This window comes from Folsomia candida, unplaced genomic scaffold (assembly GCF_002217175.1).
Source record: "Folsomia candida strain VU population unplaced genomic scaffold, ASM221717v1 Fcan01_Sc007, whole genome shotgun sequence".
Lineage (NCBI taxonomy): Eukaryota > Metazoa > Arthropoda > Collembola > Entomobryomorpha > Isotomidae > Folsomia > Folsomia candida.
The window spans coordinates 6274434-6297105 of record NW_019091199.1 but is presented as its reverse complement, the minus strand read 5'-3'; the positions used below and the strand labels follow the sequence as shown (position 1 = coordinate 6297105).

The window sequence follows — 22672 nt, the reverse complement described above, 5'->3', positions numbered from 1 at the left end:
CTAGCCAGTTGTGAGCAAAATTTGCAACAACTTTTGATAAAAAAGTGTGTTACGTACTTTCGTACAAAACGAAATGGAACACGGCAAAGGCTATTTGGATGCAGTTCTTTCCACACTTTATGTTGTTTGTTGACAGTGATAAATGTCCAATTCCCGGGTGGAACATGAAAAAACAAGCAACAGTTTTATCTCTGTTTCTATTTCTCTCTTTCTTCTTCTTTTTTATTCCCTAGTTTTCCTAAGTTGACTGAAAAACCGGGGTAAAAAGTAGGCTTTTGATTAGGCCAAGGATTTCGCGAGAGTGGAAAAGCAGGCTGCAAATAATAATCATTTCTTTTACAATTTAACACAAATTTATAAGCTTTCTCCCAACTCGCCAGGCCACGTTACACAACGAGAACAAGGTTCGATTCAGGGAGGGAATTAGTTTTCAAGTCTAAATTAGTTCGTTGTTTTTGTCCAGAGGAGGAGATAAATATAAGCTGCGCCTTGTCATCAACACATCGAAAATAGTGACGATGATGCAATAATCTGGTGAATACTGGGTGAAAAAAGAGCCGTCTCTAATTATCCATCCCCCATATTTTCGATATATATGGACAAAGAAGTGGCCGCGGAAGCTGTGGGGACATTAACATTGGAGGGAGGGGTTTGTATAACATGGGCAGATAATGCGGACATCGAATAACCGTGGGGACATTGTCTCTCCTTTCCGCGGCCATTGACTGATACGAATGAATCCATCCATACGTACAATTTGGTTTGACAACTTTCCCTCTTTTAATGAAACAAAGGAAAACTGTGAACTATTCCTTGTTACAAAGCCCACAACAAGAACTGAACCGATGAGAATCAAACTAGTTAATTAGGTCGACTACTGGATGGAAGAGACACATTTGTAAATAATAAATTGGCCTTGTCATCCACATTCTGTCGACATATGTCACAATGTCGTTAAGCGGTGTAAGCAAGTAATGCCAAATAGGAGAAAGAACTATGTACGTATGCTATTCCTTCTTCCTCCTCGGTAATTATACCCTCTTCTCTTAATGGTCCCGACCCATTATTACTTTTAGATACCCGCCTTACGCAACAAAGTCCTTCACAATCAATCAGTTTTAAACAAATAGATTCGTGGTGGAACCCGTATAGTTGAGATTTGCGGCAGCCTAGCGTAACGTACCGTACGGTACAAATAAATACGACCTTTGTTAGATAACATTGTTCTCAAAGACACAAAACCTAATCCACCAACGTAGGCAGGCCGGCTTGGTCGGTGGGGGGTATTTATATATCAACCAGTCGTACTACATAGTATGTAAACAGGGTCCCAAAGTTACTACTCCGTCCAGTTCAGGAGATGATGCATATCCATGCATTGAAATAAGATTTAAAGAAATACGAAACAAATAGGAAGGATTGATTTGTTGGATTGGGAGTAGAAAAGCCTAACCCACCAAGTATTCCATTCTTCCCTCCGTCCGTTCAACTTGACTGCGTCCTCAACCCATGATTCAAGTGGAGGGAGAAAGTTGAGAGTTTGTGTTTTTCCGAGAACAAGGAATTGTAGGAGAAAGTGCGGCTTAATTTGAGACGAGGACGAGGAATGACTTGGCTTTGGGTCTGCTCTCTCTCTCTCCGTATCGATCCTCCCTCTGCTGCTTTCTCCAGTCAGCCAGCCCAGTGCGGAGGCTGGACGGATGGATGAGGGAATCTCAACCAAACCAAACCACAGAGAAAGAGCAGAGTGCTTTAGTAGGTATGATGGTTTAGTGAGACGGACGGACTAGTGTAGGCCACGCTTTTACTACCAATATCACTACTATGTAGTCGTAGTAGTGGTGGTAGTAGTAGCGCAGCTTAGAGAAATCAAGGAGGGCAGACAGGAGAAAGAGATGAATGTGTGGAGAGACGCTGCATTTACTTTAAACTTCACCTTTCGAGGTGGTAGTTCATTTTCATCAGGGGATTCAACAAAAGGAGGAGCAATTTGGAGTGGAATCATGCTTTAAAATGAGATTGTGCTCCAAACTGAAAGAGAAAGGTGGTGGAGAAATAAATACTTTCACCAACACATTTTTGCCTTTGAGAAGAAAATCGAGTAGAAACCCTTCTAAAAACCAAACTGCCACTTAAAATTCCCAAAACATAGATAGCTGAGAACTGCATCCCGTGTAGAAGAGTGGATAATTATATCTGCCCTCCCGATATCGATCCTCCTATAATTTGCGGTCAGTGGGTGTCACAGGCCGTACTTTCACCAACCTACCAACCTTGCTTTCACCTTTTCATTCTCCTTTTTCCAATTAGTTCCATCACCACAGTGCACGACCTTTCTCTTCCCTCATTTAATTTAACAAGCCATATAACATCTTATTTAGGAGGACAGAGTGGAGCAAATAAATTATTACATTGTCCGGAAATAGTACACGGCCCGTAATTATATATTGCAGATTCAATTATAATTATAATAATTAGTCATAGGGGATTGAAGCCGGACTAAAAACAGGGCAGGAGACTAATTTCTCTGCCAGACTACGGGAAAAGTTAGGGGGCTGCAACAACTTTGTTAATTAATCTCAAGGTTATTAAGTAAGCAGTTTTTAGATGGAAATTTTGATATGGCTTTCCCTTCCGGGGTTGATTATTGGAGAGTCAAAGGCAAATCGTCGTCGTCGTCACAATTAACTGGGCTCAATCAACAAAACCAAGTTATAATTAGTAGGGCAAGATGGAGAGAAATTTGGGAAAAGATTAAATCAGTGGTGGTCTAGCTGGCGTTGTGGCGTTATGCGTTCTTTTGGTGTCAAGTCCTCCTCCATCAATTTCCCAGGGTTTCGAGTGGAAGTAGCCAGTTGCAAGAAATAGGGGAAAGAAGGTGGTTTCTTGCGGGTATTTTGACCTGCAAGAAATGCAAGGTGCTAGAAAATACGGGATGCCGTTATACTGTTAAAAATTTGGTAGAGTCACATATTTACATACTCCGTACTGGTATTGCTTTGGTAATAACTTTCTACCGGAGTTGTAGTAGTTTGTTTCCGAGTGGTAAGTTTTTTATTACCACAACATTACTAAATCGTAATGTTATTACCGTGCCGGTAGAGTTATATATGTACTCTGGTCAGTAATGATACCAGTTTTCTAACGCGTATATTTGTATGATACGTGAATATGGTATATTTTTTGCAGTTTGTTGCACCTTGCATTTCTTGCATTGCTTTCTTTGCAGTGCAATAAATATATTTTACAAAACCCGACAGAACCGAAACACTGCTAAATTTCCCCGAAATCGTATTACTTTTTGTTTGCACATGAATCGACTTATTTTGCAGTTAGTTGTTCCTCGCATGCCGAGTAAATTATACGCTGGTCTTTTCTTTCACTTCATTTCGACTACATAACTGCATCGCTCGTTCGTAATAAATATAGACCGCAAGAAAATGAAGGAAGGTTGATAAGTTCACGGAAAGAAATGTTCATACGTAGAGCGAGAAACTCGTCTCAAATTTATTGACTTTGATGGGCACACTGCTGTGCATGTGAATTGATAGATTATCCGAATCAATTACGGGTATGGATGGCTGCAAGGCATGCAATCCATGGCGTCAAGTGGATGGTTCGGATTTGAGGAGGGAGAAATGGATACATTTTTTTGGCAAGGGTTCAAATTTTTATGAAATTTACTTACCAACTTTTTGAAAAAGATTTGTTTACTTTTTAAAATGAAGGCAACTTTTTGAATTTATTTGAATCCTTCCTTTATGCATAATTAGATTAGAAAATTGGACAATATTCCATTTTCTGGGCTGGATGTCGGAACTATTTCATGCATATTGTCTGATGGAATCTTACGTACACTGAACCCGACCTGACCATCGGGCTGGTTTGGTCGTCGTTGTTCTCTTATAAAAAAAGTTTGCATGCTGCTGCATCCGATTTTTTGTGCTTTCTCCATTCTTCTCCTCTCCGCCTTTCTTCCTTCGTGAAGAAAGACTCGTAGTGGACCGTGAAACTGAAGTTTCTTTTTGATGGGGAAAAGTAACTAAAGATAAAGATGTGGGTATACATATGTACTATTTTGTATGTATGTGAGAGTGGACAAGATTCAGGCAGTGGCCGCGGAAGGGTGGGGACAGAGGGGTAATTATTCAATGTCCCCATCATCTGCCCATGTTATACAAACCCCTCCCTCCCCTATCCCACAATGTTAATGTCCCCACAGCTTCCGCGGCCACTGGTTCCAGGATTTGGCTTGGATCTCTCCCTGGCTAGTAAATAGCCCGATATATGAGTTCCATTTCCCGAGTCGTTCTCCTAAAAGGAGAGAAACTTTAGAGTTGAATAATGTAATGTCGTAGTCCTCGTCGTGGTCCACATGTGAATTTGCTACTGCTTTTTGAGTCCGATTGGATGCCATGTTGTATTTTTTTCTTCGCCCTACGGGTTACACAGAGAGGCGATTATCTAAATATGTACAAAATTGAGGATGTGGTGCAATAAGATAAATGAAAAAAAGAACAGAGCCATCAAAATTGCAAGTGAAAGTTGCAAAATCCATGAACCTTCCCTGCGTCAACTATCTTTGATAATAACTGCATGCACATGCCGCACACGAGGATCTCATTTGGATAATAATACGAGGAGAAAGTTTCATCTCTTCTATATTTTCCATATGCCGTCCTCCTCCTCCCACAATACCACTTGACTCCTCCAAAAACTGAGCAGAGTAAACCAAACCAGGCATATTTTGTTTGGCTACTTATTCCTATTTTTATGGTCACTTGAAGATTCATTCTGCCAAAGTAGTCTTAGCGACCCGACCAAGTAGCAGGCATGGTCGTGGTCGTGGTCGTGTTGGGACACGTCTCTCCCTTCCTCTCGAGAGGCAAGGAATCAGTCTCAATTTGTGTGTGAACCCTCCAACTCCGTCGGGACTTGGCTTATGTTTATTTGAATTCGAATTTGTAGGAAGAACACGGAATGAATTTTGCTGCATAACATAATAACCTATACTCATACCCTGCTCTGCTTCCTGGTCTTGTCCTTGTTCTTGTTCTTCTTCTGCCTCTTGCTCCATCGCAGTGGATGATAATAATAACGCTTTTTATTTTTCGCATGACTTGGCTCAGTCTCAGTATTGAATTTGTTTGCAGAAGCGAACTTACAGCACATGGACTCTCTTCTCTCCACTTCCTTATACATAACATTGCCAAGCCATCCTGCTTAAGATGAGATTCACAAATTTAAAAGGTTGTTGTAACAGTTGTGTCCTCGTCCTCGCCCAGTTTGGTGGTGGTGGTGGTGTGCAGTTAGGAGGAGGCTGCTACTGCTACTGCTGCTCCCATTGTCTTAGGAGTTGCAGTGTTCGGGAGAAAGTTGGAGAAAGCAATTTATTTATTGGATCTCTTGATTTAATTCATATGTGCGAAGAGAAGTTGGGATCAGGATTAATAAGAGAGAGAGAAAGTCAAAAATTCAAATTAGTTTTTAGTCGGTGGTGGTGGATTCGTAGACGTTTTTCCGTTTTCATAACGTGGATGGATGGGTTGAGGAAAGAATTTGCATGGTGGTGGTGGTGGTGGTAGTGGGTTGACGACGCGGCGTTGTCGGAGTGATATCTGCCTCGATGTGGGTATGTGGGTGGGAATTAAAGAGTTTTTGGCGAAATAATTTTTGCATATTGCGAAAAAGTTGGTTAATTTGATGAAGTAATTTTATGTTTTTATATTTGCAGGGTGTCGGACTCGGTGGGAGGAATAAGCGCTTCTCTCGCGAGTCTTTCTCCGCCTCGGCACAAGCGAACGCGGGTGTCGGCGGTGGGGGTGGTAACCAGCGGAGTAATTTACAGTCGCAGTACACACCCGCGTCCGCCTCGGAGTTGGACGTGTCCTCGAAACGGTCGCGGGACAAGAGGAAAGACTTGAGGAGTAAGTTGAAGCTGGACAAGTGGGAAAATTCGACGACCACTTCGGAGAAAACGGGGTGCCGTTGGACCTTCGTTTTCGACCCGGCTGGAAGATTGTGCTATTATTGGTCCATGGTCGTGTCGCTCGCCTTTCTATACAATTTCTGGGTCCTACTGTACCGGTTTGCGTTCCAGGTAGGGATTTTTTTAGTATTTGGAGTCATGTCGGGGGAAGAAGATGTGAACTAGTTTCTGATATGAGACCCATGCACTTATTTAGCCCGAGTCAAGTTGTAAATAATTGAGGTGGGTGTAATTTCATCGCAAAAACTTTTTTATTTTTCGACAGATTTTGCACATGTTCGAACTTGATTCATAATTTTGCATAAGTATTCTACATGTGTCCAAAATTTCCAGTTGATTGGATAAGTTTTACGAGTTTTACTGCCTAATCTATAGGCAGACAGAGTACCATGCCGGGTAAATAAGTCCTGACTAGAGCTTAAAATCTAGATCGCAAGGTATTTGTTTCGTTCGATAGAAATATTCCCGATAACATTTCGTTACACATAAAATTTCTAAATTTATTCAATTAACTTCCCTCCATACATATCACTACCTGACTTTCCCTCGAATTTTACAACCATGCCACTCCTTCAACAAGTGTACAGGTTTATTATCGTTGACACATCTTCCGGAAATTAAATTTTTTAGTACACCCATATTTTCGACGTGAGTATATAAAACCTTACCGTGTTACGTAGTCAGTCATCTGACTCATCTTTTCTGGTGGGTGGTGCACGTACATATCCATACCCGTAACATTTTACTTTACTTTGCCAATGGCAAACCTACATACAAAATATGCAAATTCTTCTCTCCTCATCCATATGCACGCATCACTACAAAAACAAAACCTGCTTTCACCCTTTTTCATTCACTCATTCGATTTGTTAAAGTGTACCCGCACCTTTAACCTTTTCTCTCAATTTCGTAATAATAAAATCGGAAAGGCACATTCACTCAAGATGGTGGCGGCGGAAACATAATGAGATTTATCCTTCTTCGTGAGGCCAGGCAGAGCGTGTTTGAGTGAGCGAGTAGGTGTGGATTGGATTGGATTGGAGGATCCATCCAAGAAGACGAGACGGATGCAAGTGACGGTGGCAGTGGCCGCGGAAGCTGATATCTGGGGACATAAACATTGGGGGATAGGGGAGGGAGGGGTTTGTATAACATGGGGGGATGATGGCGACATCGAATAACCGTGGGGACATTGTCCCTCGCTTCCGCGGCCACTGACAGCTCTATCTCACAACTTTCTCCGACTGGAGAAAGTACGTACGTAAGCGGGGAATGTGGCACAAAGTAAATTGGGAGAGAATAAGTGGAAATTTAAAGAGGTGGAGATTCAACGAGACTAAAATGGTCGTGGCAGCGTCGGCGGTGTGGGAGGTGGAGAAAGTTGAATTGGATAAATCAAGTTGTGTATGAAAAGCTTATCATCAAGTCAACCAAGACCGGATGGATGGAAGTGACTGAGCCTAATCCCGCTGAATAGAAGACTCATCCTCGATAAGTGAAATAGTGTGACAACTAAAAGTCTACCATCCACCCGCACCATTATCACCTCCGTTGAAATGCAGTCTCACTACTTTCATACTAGTAGTGATAATATAATGGTGATGATGATTATACGAGCGATAAGAACTTATCAAAAGACTGTTGCTGTAAAAGCGTGAATTTCACGACATACTTTTCTCTATTACGACGCAGTTAGTCGTCTCCCCGCACTTGAAACTGAATTGTTTTTTAAAGGGCATACTTTTTACATCAAAATTCCTCAAATCTTACACATTTCTCGTATAACGAAGGAGGCGGCCGTAGAATCTGCACGGCGGATGCTTTTGTCTCAAAATTGTGAATTGTAAATTATGAATATGAATAATGAATAAATCAAGGGAGCCGGAGAGCGAAGAAGGCGAGTTTCAAGGCTGCCTCGCCCTTTATTATACGAAAGAGAAGAGAAGAGAACACTTCACTTTGTGGTAAAAGCTCTTCATCAAGTCAAAATATTTCAAGGCCCTGAAGCAACTTTCCAACATTTAATGTGCTTTAATACTTTCATACACATTGTACATACGACTCCTTCAACTCCAGCCACCTTCATCCACATCCGTACGTACGTACCGTTCCTTCTTTGTATGTCCCTGTACTAAAATGGGAAACAAATGCGAACCCATTATTCCTTGTCGAGCCTGACTTTTCCCCCACTGATTTCTTGTTTCAAAGAGTTGCACAACTTTGTAAAATGTCATCCACAATAATTTCGTGACATTTGGCGTGGTGTGTATAAATAAGTAAATAACTTGTGAAATGACCCTTTTTGTATGAATGCATCATCAAAGCCGGCTCACGGCGTATCTATCGTGACATGACAACCGGCTTAGGACTACTTACTTTCTTCTCGGAGGGGAGAAGAGAAGAAGTTATGAGAAGATATTTTCTTTCTGGGTGCCACGCCACATTGTGGACTTTGTCGAGTGCTTATGTCCTCGTCTACTTTCCTTTCCCACGCTCTACATCCGACTTATTAGAAGCGAAGGATCCAAGCTGGGCGAAAGTGTTGGTCGTGTCACTCTCTGTTTTCATTGCCTTGGCGAAAAAGCCACAAGTATTTCGTGCCCTGTCTTCTCCGATGCAGTGATATTTATACTCTGACGAGGTTGGTTCACCGCCCGCATACTATTACGTCCTCCTCTCTCCAAACAAACCCCGTCTCACCCACCACCACAAACCATAGCACCACCATCACCACGGCGGACCTAATCCTAACCCCAACTAGGTCAACATCACTCACTACTCAAGAAATGATGAAAGAAGGATACAAGAAGACGACTGAAAGGATGTGAAAGATCCAAGGTGAAAGTGGAGGAAATTAAAACAACAATTTTATGACGTTCGTACATAAGTGACGACGGAGGAGAGAAGTGTGTGTACTCGACGACTTACACATACTACTTGGGTATGCTTGGGATGTCCATATTTCGAAATAATACCAGTCAAGTCGAGCCACCAGACCACATAACCAACAATCTTTTGTTCTTGTTGTTGCAAGATGAGAAAGGGAGCCTTCTCAGATTTCATTATTCTTCGTCTCCCTCCTCGCTCGCATCGAAACCAAACCAGGCTAAGAGTGTACATAAGCAGCAATATTCCCTCAGGAAGCAGTCAATCCTTTCTGACATCTTAATCCTTCCTTCCTCTGAGAGAAAAGAGGAGAAGGAGAAGAATGCCAGTCGGTTGGAATCCGAAAATTTGCAGTCACATGTTTCTCCTATTCTTATTCTCTCTCTTTCTCGCCATTCATGATGTGGTGGGTGGTGGTGGTGGTCGTGGTCGTATGGAAAACCATGTCCAGATTAGTCACGGGATTACTGAGGAGAAAGATTCAAAAGTAAAATAAGATGAAACTGAGGGAAAAGATCAAAGGAGACATATTTTTAAAACATTTTATCCCGAAATTGAAACACTTTCTGCAAAATGTGTGTGGCGTGCGGCATGAGCAGAGATGATATCAGTGTAGATTTTTGTGCAGTGGCCGCGGAAGATGAAGGGACAATGTCCCCAGGGTTATTCGATGTCCTCATCATCTCCCCATGTTATATAACCCCTCCCTCCCCTATCCCACAATGTTAATGTCCCCACATGTCCTCACGGCTTCCACGGCTCCTGTTCTCGAGTCGCAATATATATGTCATGTTTTGTAAAAAGGAGTAAAGTTATTATGCATCGCATCATTCTCTCCGTTTGCTTCGTCTTGACAAGTGTCATCTCATCTCTGGGGAGATGTGGATTGGATGGCACGGGGCGATTTATGACATTACTGCCACATTTATATTCATAACACAACAAATCAAGCTTTATGATTCCCTCGGCTGGTGCACATTTGTGTAACGTAACGTAACAGGGACAAGTTTCATTATTCGCGTTTTCATCATGTCACGACGGCGTTATCATCAGCCAGGCCGGAGACTGAATCACTCACATATTAAAAGCACCTGCCTGCACGGTAGACACGCGGTTTAGTGCGACTAGGAAGGCAGGCAGACATACCTGATATTTATTTACCATGAGAACTAGGGTACAGGAAGGAAGTGGGGAAAGAATGACATGATGATGACTTTTGCCCTATTTTTAGTCTGGATATGAACGAGGTCACCCCAGAGGATAATAACATATCGTACTTTTTTATACTCCGAATCGGGACTTATGCACCCGTCATGGTTGTCTGTCTATCGATCATGCTCGTAAAAGTTGTCAAATCCACTTGGAATTTTGCACATGCAAAAATTACGAGGCAATTTGAAAGATTGGCAAAATATGTGCAAAAATAAAAAAGTTATACCTGGCTCGGGCTACCTACATAAGTCTGCCCCGTGGGTTTTTTTATATCCTCTGTAATAAATAGTCTGCCTGTAAGGTCGCTATCTCTCCCGTTTGAGTGAGTGAAGTAGACCACACACGGCAGATGGACAATTAGTTGGTCACGGTAAACTTTTATTACTGCACACGGAGAGAGGTGAAGGATTACATTCGTTACATGGAGAGATGGAGATTATTTTATTTTCGTCCCAAAATATCCACGACCTTGACTAACTCACTCCCCGTCCGTCCGAAATTATTGATAAGCTTTCTCCTCCCTGAGTGAGTGTCTCTGTCAGTCAGTCAGTCTTGTCTGCCTGCCTTACCTTCGCGCACCCACAAAATAATATCCTCCCAGTAAAAACCGAATGGTGTTTTTCACCAGCAGCCGTAAAAATTTCAGCTTTTCCATCAGAGTAGAAATGCATGTAATTCGGAATAATAATTCCATCCGATGGGGCGAAGCAATAGATGAGTCCACAATTTATGGACGAAATAACGACCCTTCTTCCACCGCGTGATGGGTCATTTAGTTATAAGATGGAGAAGGAATTGGACCTTGTACTACATACATAGTTGGCAATTTATTCTGTCTGTTGCTGCTGCACCGACCGAGTAAAAGTGTAATTTCGGGAATGGACGGTGGAGGAATTACTTATGATGGAAGCAGAAGAAGAAGCAGGTGACAGGTGCTGTTTTATGGGTCGATTTGATACCAGTTTTCACAAAGTCAATATCTATCTATCTCCCCCTTGGCGAGGAAAGTGTCGTGCAAATTGCTGTATGACGATGATACGAAAATGATACGACGATGTGATACTATTACCGACCGACACACGTTTATTGGAGAAGGATGATAAAACAGGTCCATAACTCAAGGAAAAGAAATGTGTGACAAAAAAATTCTTTGCATACTTTCACCACCACCGACGACGGAATTTCGCCACCTACGATGTCGTCAAACAGTGGGGCGTAGATCAATTCCGCATATTTTGATGATAATAATATGTATCGGATTCATCGTCACGTTCAGTCCTGTAGTAAAACCCCATCTGTTTCTTTCTATTTTGCAGGAAATCACCCCACAAACCCTCATCGTTTGGTTTTGTCTGGATTATTGCGCCGATTTTGTGTACCTGATCGACATTGGGGTCCACTTCCGGACCGGTTACTTGGAGGATGGCGTTCTCCAAACGGATTCCACCAAGCTGCGTCATCACTACATGAACTCGACCACGTTCTACATCGACTGCCTCTGCCTCCTCCCACTCGACTTTTTATACCTCTCCATCGGCTTCAATTCCATTCTAAGGTGCTTCCGACTGGTAAGGGAAAATTTGCATATATGTAGAAATTAGCATAAAGAGTTTTATAAGAAAATATCTAGCAAGTATTTAGTTAATTAATGGATTTTACTCATCGTCAGTTGTACAAATAATCTTCAAATTCCAGGTCAAGATTTATCGATTTTGGGCCTTCATGGACCGAACTGAAAGACATACTAATTACCCCAATGTATTCAGGTGGGTGGTTATTTAGACCCCCAAAAACCAGCCCAAAATACTAATTAATAACTTCATTCCAGGTCAATAAGCTTAGTTCACTACCTGCTCGCCATTTACCACTGGAATGCTTGCATTTTCCACATAATTCAGAAGAACAAGGGGTTCGGGGACCCCTCCTGGGTGTACCGGATGGACAACTCGTCCGACGTGGTGATGCACTATCTCCAGAGCTTCTACTGGTCGACCCTCACTCTGTCCATGGTCGGCGACCTGCCCCGGCCTCGAGTCAAGATGGAATACCTTTATGTGAGTTTTTAATAGAAAATGAAAAATTATTGCCTACTTACAAAATTTTATCAATACAAAACAAAAGATTTATTGAATCCTTTGGAAGAAGCGTAAAATTATAATTCACAAGAACTTTATAGATTGTCACTACATATTAAGTTACTCAACAATCTTGACTAAATCTAAGAACAATTTTTTTGCCTTTTCAACCAAGACCTTATCTCCTTCAATCTGAACACGGTTACATTTCTGTTTGGATTTCGGGATCGTAATCTTGACGTCGCAATTATCTGAGATTTTTTGTATCACATTCTTTCCTACTTCAACAATAGAATTAAGTATTTCAAATGAGACCATGACATGAATTTCTACGGGTTCACTTTTTTTTCAATTTTGTCTTTCTTTTTAACTATAGTACCCATTGTCATGTTCTCTTGAGATGTGGCGTCGGGAATCTTGCGTTGAATGTTGGCATATACGTTGAAACAGTTTGGAGAGGTGCCAATGTATCTGGTTTTTGTGAGAGGAAAATTGGACATGAAAAGGGCGCCGAAACGATTATAAACCAATATTTTATCTGGATCCGGATGTGGAAAATGATTCACATATTCTTGATGGACAACTGATTTTCCAATCCATTTCTCTTCGTCGTCAACGTGCTCGTATTTCTGAATGAGCCAGTCTGATATTTCATTATTTACTGTTGTGGGGGCCAAATGTCCTTTTCCGACTCTGGTGTAAACTTTCTGTTCACTGATTTCCATCATGACCGACCGTTCATTCACTGGTTCAGAAATATTCTCTTCTTCCGCCACTGGAATGGAATTATTTAAATTAATTGGTGCTATAATGAAAATATAAATCAGGATAATAATTATAGTACGGCTTTACACATTGAGTATTTGGTGACTAATTCACGAAAGAATTTTCGCCTCAGTAATTGGGACATTGGTTTCCCCTTCAGACGGCGAGTTGCTTCAGGCATTAAATTAGCCAGTTCCGGTACATTTGATAAATGTTCCAACAATTGATCGGCATGAGGGAGAATGAGCTTCAAACATTCACTAGGCATGATGACCCCAAATGCGTCAAACAAGTCCTTTAGGGCAAACTTCACCCAACAAGCTTCCTGGAAGGACGACGTATAAATATAGAGATGAAAGGGTCTCATTGTCCAGAGTAGTAAAAACAAGTCACTCAAACAAACAAACGAGATTGAAATTTATTATATAAATCTAATTATTTAATATATATTAAAAAAATATTCACCGAAGACTGCACCCATTGCATAATTCCCTCGACTCGGGGGACGATTCTTTTGTCGAATTCGATTGAACAGCTGAGGCTGCTTTGTGCATATCTCCTGTTGTGAATGCAATTGACCTATCATCAGTGAGGATTTTATTGTTGTCGGTCCACTCCATGCCATATTGACAATAATCTGCAGTAAATAATCATAATTTTACATATTGTCTAACATGCACAAATTTTGAAATTTCGAACTGACCTTTTGAAACTACTGAATCCTCAAGTCCAAACCATATTCCTCCTTCTATTTTTTCGAACCGGAAAGCACTGCCTGCAGGGGGTGGGGTCCTTTCAAAATTCATTTTTTAATGATTGATTATTTTTTGGTATTCAACGTATGGCAAGAGGAATGATTATTATTTTAGTGTGCGCGGGTGTACATTTTCTCATGTTCTCATTCCATGTCTACAAATTCAGAAAGGCTACAACAGCGATTTTCTCGATTTTTTTTGAGTTGGTCCAAAAAGTGGCCATTTTTTGACCAATGATTTCAAAAATAAATATTTTAAAAATAACTCGGCCATTCTGCGCAACCGTTATAGAGAGCGTTACTAGGATAAAGTCAAGTAATCGTGGTGTGTCTCTTTATGACATTTTGCAGAGCTTAATTTTACTTTGAATTAACAGGTGATTTATCAACTCCTCCTCGGCCTTTTCCTCTTCGCCACCGTCTTGGGCCATGTCGCCAACATCGTCACGAACGTGTCCGCGGCACGGAAAGAGTTCCAAGGTAAGAAATTAAATAAAAGTGACAAAAAATTCAGACACAATTTCCCCAGTGTTTCCGGTGAAAGTAACCACGTGCAAGAAATAACGGGGAGAAAGTGGTTTCTTGCAGGTAAATATTTTGACCTGGGAGAAATGCAAGGCGCAAGAAACTACGTCCCGCCGCTATACTTCATACATTACGGCGCGTGGCTAGCTGGCGCATATTTATTGCACTTTCTCCCAGTTTCTTGCACTTTCTCCCAGTTTGTTGCACCTCGCATTCTATCTGTGCAGTTCAAGAAATGTGTGTAAATCTGCACAAAACGAAACATTAAATACAAGAAATAACCATAAGAAAGTGGTTTCTTGCAGGTATTTTGACCTGCTAGAAATACAAAGCGCAAGCAACTACGCCCTGCCGCTATACTTCATACGGCACGTGGCTAGATGGCTAGATGACACGTGGCTAGATATTTCTTACACTTTCTCCCAGTTTCTTGCACCTCGCATTTCTCCCTTTCCCCGTGCAAAAAATGTACCCAAACCACAAACGAAACCCTAAATTCCCCCATGCATGACACACGATCTCCTTCTCCCTGTACGCGATGACACTCTGCTGCCACTGCACATTAACAATTTTGATTAATAAGACGGTAATGTTCACGGATTTGTCACCAAGCAGGGAAGGGGGGACAGGTTTCACGAGAGTCGAGGGAAAGAGAGATATTCATTAAACCCTCGATAAATCAGGAGCCGAGAGTACCGTGCCGTGGCGGTGTGTGGCTCAGTAAGTAATCTAGTCCCGCCATTTGTTTGATGTCGTGCGCTGAGTGTTTGTGAGTGAGCATCTCACCGGGGTAGCTCCTATGCTGCGACGAGGCTGTTTAAGTGGATACTTAGATTCCAAGACAGCCGACATTTTTCAATGAATCATTCCACTCATGTGGAAGAGAAAGAAAGGTGAAAGTACAACCAACTCAGAGGACGACGACGAACAAATAACAAGTCAACAACTTTCCTTCAAAACCCGTGGTGACGACGGTAGGACGCCAAAAAAATGCCTATCACCACCACCACCGCAAACTCATCATCTTACACGCGCCCACTTACAGATTGCTTAATACTTAAAGGATCTCCTGATCTCTGCCTTTTTTCTCGGGGAGAAAGCGTTGCCCTGCTAAAATATTCAGCAGCAGCAGCCCCTCCTCATTACTTACATGCATGCATCCACTTAAGGTCACCCTCCACATTGCGGTCGGTATCTCCTCTGCTCGATTGTTAAGTAAATAAGGACCAGAGTTGCATAACTCAATTTAATTTCGGTGTAGAGAGCGTTCCACGGATGGATCAGGACAAATGCTTGAATGTGCTCTCATTTTAATTAAAGCTGCATGTCCCACTCGAAGACGAACCGCCATTATTAATCAGGAGCCAATTAACCGCATTCCGGATGTGACTACTCACTCACTTGACTTCATTTGAATAACAACAAGTCGCTGGGTTTGCTAGAAAGAGAGAGAGAGAGAGAAAGTAAAAGGTGAAAAGTAGTGGTTGGTACACAGGAACACGAATCATGGACAAAAGACATGACGACATTAGTATTCAAGGAAGCGTCACAGTTGCCAATGGATGGATGAGCATGGATGAAAATGCCTCAAGAAGGAGGACGAGAGGAGAACAACTAAGTGACATTTTCTCCCCAGAAATTCAATCCGAATCAATCGTTGCAGAACAGAATTATGAGGAGAATATTGTGACCTGAGTATTACGGAAAGTCGGAATTATGCTAATTAATACGTACCAGAATATCACCGATGTTGTAAATTTTGATCCAGAATTACCTGAAAATTGTGCCATGAACAGACGCGGACCAGACACGAAGCATGATCATGACGTGACAATGTGCTCCCACCGATATGATTAATTCGCTCGTAAAAACGTCACCCATTGGAAATTTATTAACAATAAATTGCTGCACCCCATTATTGGCACTGATCCCTCCTCCAGCCAGCCCGACTTTATTAATGTGAAAAATAAATGTGCGGTCACCTTATTTTTATTGTTGCGTAAATGATGAAGGATATGTATTTTTACGACACTTTTATTGATTGATGGGCAGGATGCGAGCGAATATTTTGCGTCGTTTAAACCCTGAGTCGCGTTGTCGGACAATGCCAAAAGTTTAATATCCGTATTCTTGTCGAAATCCTATTGTTTCGGGGTGATAAATGGTCTCCCAGAGTAAAGTACAATGTTCTCTCGGGGTATAAAACAAGCCCCCCTTTCCCAGTCAAAGTCATCATTTAAACTACAAAGTAGAATTCAACAAGTTAGTTGAAGCTGCATTTTGGTAAAAACATAAGAAAGATGAAGGGTCTTATCGCAGTTGTGCTTCTCGCCAGCATCGTCGCCATCCAGGCGCACCCACAGATCGATGGGCTGGCCAGGGAACCCAGGACGAGCAAGGATCTCGAAGGGCGTAGGTTCAAAATCTTATCGTTTTTTTATTATTAAGAGTGAGGAGGCTAAAAAGTAAAAATCGTGTAAAAATGTAGGCCGTTGTAGCCGAATTTTTGACCGTCAACCACGAAAGTTCCCAAACGAGAAGAAAACTTGCAAGTGTGAGCATGCAGGATTTTTGAGCACAAGGTGGAAATGTACCAATGACGCTACCACCACCACGACTCAGGGTACTTAATTAATGGTCACGAGGTCCTAGATTTATGTAGAACATGCATTATTCACGTGACCATTTTCGAATCAAGGTACCACCTCCACCACGACCACGACGACTTCAACTACCACGGCTGAACCAACGACCTCCGACACCACCACGGCAGAACCAACTACAACTACCGCCGAACCAACTACAACTACCGCCGAACCAACTACATCCGACACCACGACCGCCGAAACTACAACGGTCGACACCACCACCGCCGAAACTACAACAGTTGACACCACCACCGCCGAAACATCGACTGCCGAACCCACCACTCTTGAAACCACGACCATCCAGATTACCGAGACAACCTCGGCTGTTACTGAAACTGACGGTCCTACAAGCACCGTGGTCACCGAAGTTCCAACTGAAATCTAAATTATTCATGTGATCCTCTGTCTCCTTCTGTCTCGTCAAAATTTAAATAATCTTTTTACTCTACCGGATTAAATAATGCTGAATTGAAAGAAATGGAAATGCAGATATTTGCATAGTCTTCTGACCTACTCAATTTCACAGTATGCTGAAATCGTGTGCAAAAATTCGCATCTCTCGGTCTCTCTCTCTCTCTCACAATCTTTTTGCTCTACTGGATTAAATAATGCTGAACTGAAATAGAAATGGAAATATTTGCATACCCCTTCTGACCTACTCAATTTCGCAGTATGGAAAATTGCAATATGTAAAATGTTAATATTGCAATTTGCAAAAATCATGTGCCAAACTTTAAAAATTCACATCTTTCTCTTTCTATCTCTTCGACAAAATAAGTAACACAGACCCGAATAACCAGCCAGAAGAAGGCCTTGCAAAAAGAAGAAATCGATTCCCTTGGTCTCCACGCTCTTTATAGCGTAGCGTATAAGTCATAAAATCCTAAAAATAGAGCACATTTATCCACATTACACATGGACAGTGTACACAAATAGAAAACTTTGCCTGGTTGACTTACACTTACTTCTTTGTTGTTCCTCTCCCCCTTTCTTTACTTTTCTCCTTCCTCTTTCTTTGAACCCGGCTACATGTACGCGAACCACTGCTAAATACATGCTTGGGAATCAGATGAAATGTTGCAAATTTTTAGATCATTCATTCACCCACGAGATCACCCACCATTTTCGGGCCGTGCTCTACACCCATTTCTCCACCACCACAATTTAATCATAGGACTCGTCTGCGTGTAAGCCCCCTCGAAAGAAAGGAGGAGGAGGAGAAAGCAAGAAAGTCGGTCTGGTCTGCCAGCAGGGCAAAGTGTGTCACTTGAGGGACACAAAAAAAGAGGAAAGAAAGAATTGGTCCTGGGAAAATAAAGGGAATTGCATCCATTACGACGATTTCACTTTTACCGAGATGAGGAGGCAGCTTCCTATTCATAAGTATTCTCCCAGAGAGGAAGAAAGAAAGGCTGTACTGTTGTTGTTAGTAAACGTTATTTCATCCCACTTTCTACCCCATTTCGTCCCCTCTCTTACTTTCTCTCTACTTGATTCCTTACTTGCATACAATGGATTCGAGGAACGGACCAAATACGGAATGAACAATCTTCCCCATTCTCATTTTAAGTGGGCATGTCCTCAATCCATCTGAATCAAAGTGTGTCTCATCCAACTTATAGGACAGACACAGCGGACAGAGGGACAATGTCCCCACGGTTGTTCGATGTCGCCATCACCTCCCCATGTTATGTAAACCCCTCCCTCCCCTATCCTACAATGTTAATGTCCCCACCGCTTCCGCGGCCACTGGACGACACACACTTGTTCTCAGAGGAAGGGGAAGTGTCATATTGCGTTATTTGTTGAAATGAGGATAATATTTCGTAAAAAGGAAGAAGAAGCAGCGACATGACATCATTCCCAGAAAAATCTTTGACATCCCAAAAGACAAAATTCACAAGATCTTCGAAGCTTACATACAGACTTTTTCCACATAAAAGAGAAGACGCACATACATACATACAAAAGTCATGTATTATTATTATCCCTCTCAAATTCTCGTCATTATATTTATATATTCTCCTCGACTCTTATTCCCCAGACCAAGCCAGACCTATGCATATAGTTACGAAATTCCTTTCAAAATTAGTTGAATAAACAAGCTGATGACGACTGCGTGTATTTTTAGCTCGGCGATATAGCACCAAGGTGGAGTGGAAAGAGTGGTTGGTTTCTATTTTTGGAAGAAGAAGACGCGGAAGTCCATAGATTTCCTGCTCGTCCATTTGGAGAAAGTTTAAAGGGACGGAATGTGGGAGTAGTATCGGCATCATTGCAATAATAATCTCTCGACTCACTTACTTACTCCCTCACCAGCCAGCCAGCCAGCCTAACTTCCTACGGGAAGAAGAATAATAATATAGGTCATGCTAGCTACAGTGATGTCGTAACTTTAATAGGATTCCGTACACGCAATAATTCGCAATAATTCCACCCCAACTTGAATGTACCTAAGTACGTAACTAAAAGTAGAAATATAGACCTCGGTTCGAAATCTCTCCTCTTTTCTTTCTCCTCGAGAATTGAGTAGTTCTATTTTCGGAGGAAATTTAGCCTATATGGAATTTTACACAAGGCTAAATTTAGCCTTATCTAGATTGTAATCAAGCAAATGAGTTTTACTTGAAACTTGGCGTGTGGATTGGATTTGGTTGGATTAGAGTTAGGCCTGGTGTTATGATCGTAATTACATTATAACTCCCTGCTTAATGCAATATTCTGCCTGGTAATTAATGCATTCTGTAAATATGTATCGTTTTCGCATTTTATTTATTATGCAGGCACCATTTTTTGTATGGGATTACATTCGATAAGTTGGAGACTTATGCAGTTCTGCTGTCACTGAGATTGAAATTTATCACTTTTTTAGCCTAACAAAATCCTACCAACTTTCCCCCAACTTGTGTCACCCTTGTCACATTTATTATGAGGAGAATAGCAATTTTTATGATATATTGATGAGTTAAACGGTGTGAGAGAAGTGGGCCCTGGCAAAACTTTCCCATTGTTGTGCTACCCACTCACAAAAAGTGGAAAATATTTACGATTATTTTATTCATAATAATAATGACTTTAAAGAGGCCATTATTGAAACCATTTTTCAAAAACGTGTTTCATAATTCCATCCTAAGGTAGAGCGAGATGGATCGATTCTGGTGTATTTTGGCACCATGTCGCATCATCCATAATAATAAACCATCGCCCCACCATGAAACCAACCAACCTTCATTTCATACCTTTATACTGCGTTTAATATCTTCGGCACAGTGGCCGCGGAAGCCGTGGGGACATTAACATTGTGGGATAGGGCGGGGTTTATATAACATGGGGAGATGATGGGGACATCGAACAACCGTGGGGACATGTCCCGCGGCCACTGTTTCTGGAGCTATTTATTAGTTCAATTTCCACCTTGTTGGTTTTATAGCAGGAGAAGAGGAGTTGTTTCATCCGTGCGGAATGAGGAATTGAATAGGAAAGTTGTGTATGGCTGCATTGTGCATACGCAAATTCCAGGGCATCATCAATTCATTTGACTTTACAATATTCATCCCTCCTGCTTGGTGCATGTGGTGTGGTTAACGACAAGGTTGGCTGGTGGACTGGGTGGGTGGTTAGTGGACCATGAGAAATTAATTGCTGTATAAATTCATAACGGACCAGTGCGACTTTATTGTTTGGAGAAGTCCAATAATGTCGATATTGTAACGGACGGATTATTCTCAACGAAACGCTCTGTCAGCCACACCCATCCAGTAATTGAACCATGATTCGACATCTACCTTGTATACAATGCAATAAGCAATATTCTATGTATAGACCTCAAATTAATTAAGACCACGAGGAACACACAGGGCGTTGAAAGGGAATCACGAAAAGTGAAAGTTAGGACCTGTATGTTTGAATCGTCGTTTCGAATGACGACGATACGATGTGACATGACGATCTAACGATTCCTGCTGGTTCCTATTCAAACGTGCGCCTATTATGAAGCACTAGTGACTAGACTGGCGAACAAAGAATGGAAGTCGACCAGTGTATGCTCTCGGATTTTGAGTAAACTAGTGTCAATCGATGGCAAATTTAATTAGTATGCAATTTGCAGAAGACTCGATCTTCAAATGGGAAGGTTTGGCAGTGATATTTGCGTCCGAAGAGGAGAAAACGGGCCTTAAAGTTGACAAATTTTGCACTTTCTAAATTTACTGCGCGCTTTCTCCTCTTCAGATGCAAATATCTCTGCCAATAATAAGCATTTTAAGATTGTGTCATTTGCAAATTTCATATTACTTAAATTTGTGATCGATTGACACTAGTTTGCTCAGAACCTGCGAACATACGCTGGGAGACCTCCATTTCCATCCTCAGTCAGTACAAGTCAGCCCGACACAACATAAAAGAGAAAGTAGTAGTACTCGAATTGGCAGTAATAGTGTGGGTTGAATCATCTCGTCGTAGGTGGGACGGGGGCACACACGCTGAATTTAAATGAATCCGGTAGGGATTTTTCCCTCCGTTTTTGTGGAGAAAGCAAAAGAAAGGGAGTGATTGGATTAAATGAAAGGTAATCGACCATTCAGCTCAACTTTTGCTGGCCAGACAGCCAGTCAGTCAGGCTGTAATATTTGGTCAATCCCCCATCCCTGTAATGACAATTATAACGATTGTTACACACTTAGGAAACAATGACCCTTTATTTCAGACGGTTATGTGGGCGGCTCAAAAAATTGTCCAGTTACGTAACCACTTTCACCCAAAAGAAAAATATGAAATGATCTTCAGAACCATATGAAAACGTGTAAGATACACCAATCACGGACGTGTTCGTGCCTCCACTTCTTGTTCCTTTTCAGGTGGGACATGATGGGAATAAGGGACATCAGGAGGAGTGATTTATACCATTTTTTTCATTTTTTAAATTGAATTCGTCGTCCACAAGTAGGAGTGCCAAACCACACTTTTCTCCTCTCTCGTGGGACATATTTTTAGCCCGAGCACCTCACCAACCAGTTTAACTTTCTTTATCAAAACTTCCCCGAAAGGTTTAACCACGAAATAAACTTTTAATTTGACGAGAAAACTTACAATTTGCAAGATAAAAAGAGATAAAAATATGATTCAGGGAGAAAAGAGATTGATTTCGATTCCGAGTAGCAAAGTGGAAAAAGGGAGAAAATTAAATGTGAGAGAAAAGACGAATTTCACCGAATTTCGGGGCCCATTGTGTGCCCACTTTCTCCCCCAATGCTCAATCTGCTCTATTATCTCGACTCCAGCATCGTTTGATTGTGTGACTTCTTTACTTTTTTATTGTGAGGAGCAAGAGCGGATTGTATCAATCTAGGAAATCTTTCACCGAATAAGTATAAGAAATCGAAAAAGAGGCGATTTTGATTTGGCCCTATTGTGTATCGCGAGGGAAGAAAGAAGGTCCCACAAGAGCAGATTTGTATTTGCTCTCCCTGTTATGTGGTTGACTTGGTCCAATTTCCATCCATCCTCTTTCGTCCAGTCCAGTCGGATAACTTGTAGTTTTTGATCCCCTTCTTCTGTGTACTCGCAGTTCTAGGAAAACAAAATAGTTGACCAAAGTAGAGCTTCCTTTTCAAAGAATGGGCAGGCAGCCGTGAGGTTGGGTTCACTAGGAGGGATTTACAGTGGCCGCGGAAGGGTGGGACAGTGTCCCCACGGTTATTCGATGTCCCCATCATCTGCCCATCTTATATAAACCCCTCCCTCCCCCATCCCACAATGTTAACGTCCCCACATGTCCCCACAGCTTCCGCGGCCACTGGTGCCGACGGTGGGAGGGTGT

The 22672-nt window shown here is 41.8% G+C and overlaps 3 protein-coding genes across 7 annotated transcripts in view; 2 read left to right on the top strand and 1 right to left on the bottom strand.

Annotated features, from left to right (window-relative positions):
• Positions 1-22672, top strand: part of LOC110852704 (cyclic nucleotide-gated cation channel alpha-3) — a 57891-nt gene that overhangs the window by 21630 nt on the left and 13589 nt on the right. For all 5 annotated transcript variants that reach the window (XM_035853605.1, XM_035853604.1, XM_035853601.1 and 2 more), the window contains exons 6-10: positions 5735-6100; positions 11404-11655; positions 11783-11853; positions 11916-12141; positions 14059-14161. In XM_035853605.1, coding sequence (XP_035709498.1) covers positions 5735-6100; positions 11404-11655; positions 11783-11853; positions 11916-12141; positions 14059-14161 — 1018 coding nt within the window. The remainder of the gene's footprint in view (positions 1-5734; positions 6101-11403; positions 11656-11782; positions 11854-11915; positions 12142-14058; positions 14162-22672) is intronic.
• LOC110852318 lies at positions 12187-13982 on the bottom strand. Its single transcript, XM_022100355.2, has 4 exons — positions 13631-13982; positions 13393-13564; positions 13015-13319; positions 12187-12937 (listed from the first exon to the last, which is right to left on the bottom strand). Exons 1-4 carry the CDS (start codon positions 13731-13733, stop codon positions 12492-12494), a joined length of 1026 nt encoding a protein of 341 aa, XP_021956047.1. The 5' UTR covers positions 13734-13982; the 3' UTR covers positions 12187-12491.
• Positions 16429-17344, top strand: LOC110852319 (integumentary mucin C.1). The gene is made up of 3 exons (XM_022100356.2): positions 16429-16618; positions 16695-16829; positions 16905-17344. The coding sequence occupies exons 1-3, from the start codon at positions 16507-16509 to the stop codon at positions 17237-17239; spliced, it is 582 nt and encodes a 193-aa protein (XP_021956048.1). The 5' UTR covers positions 16429-16506; the 3' UTR covers positions 17240-17344.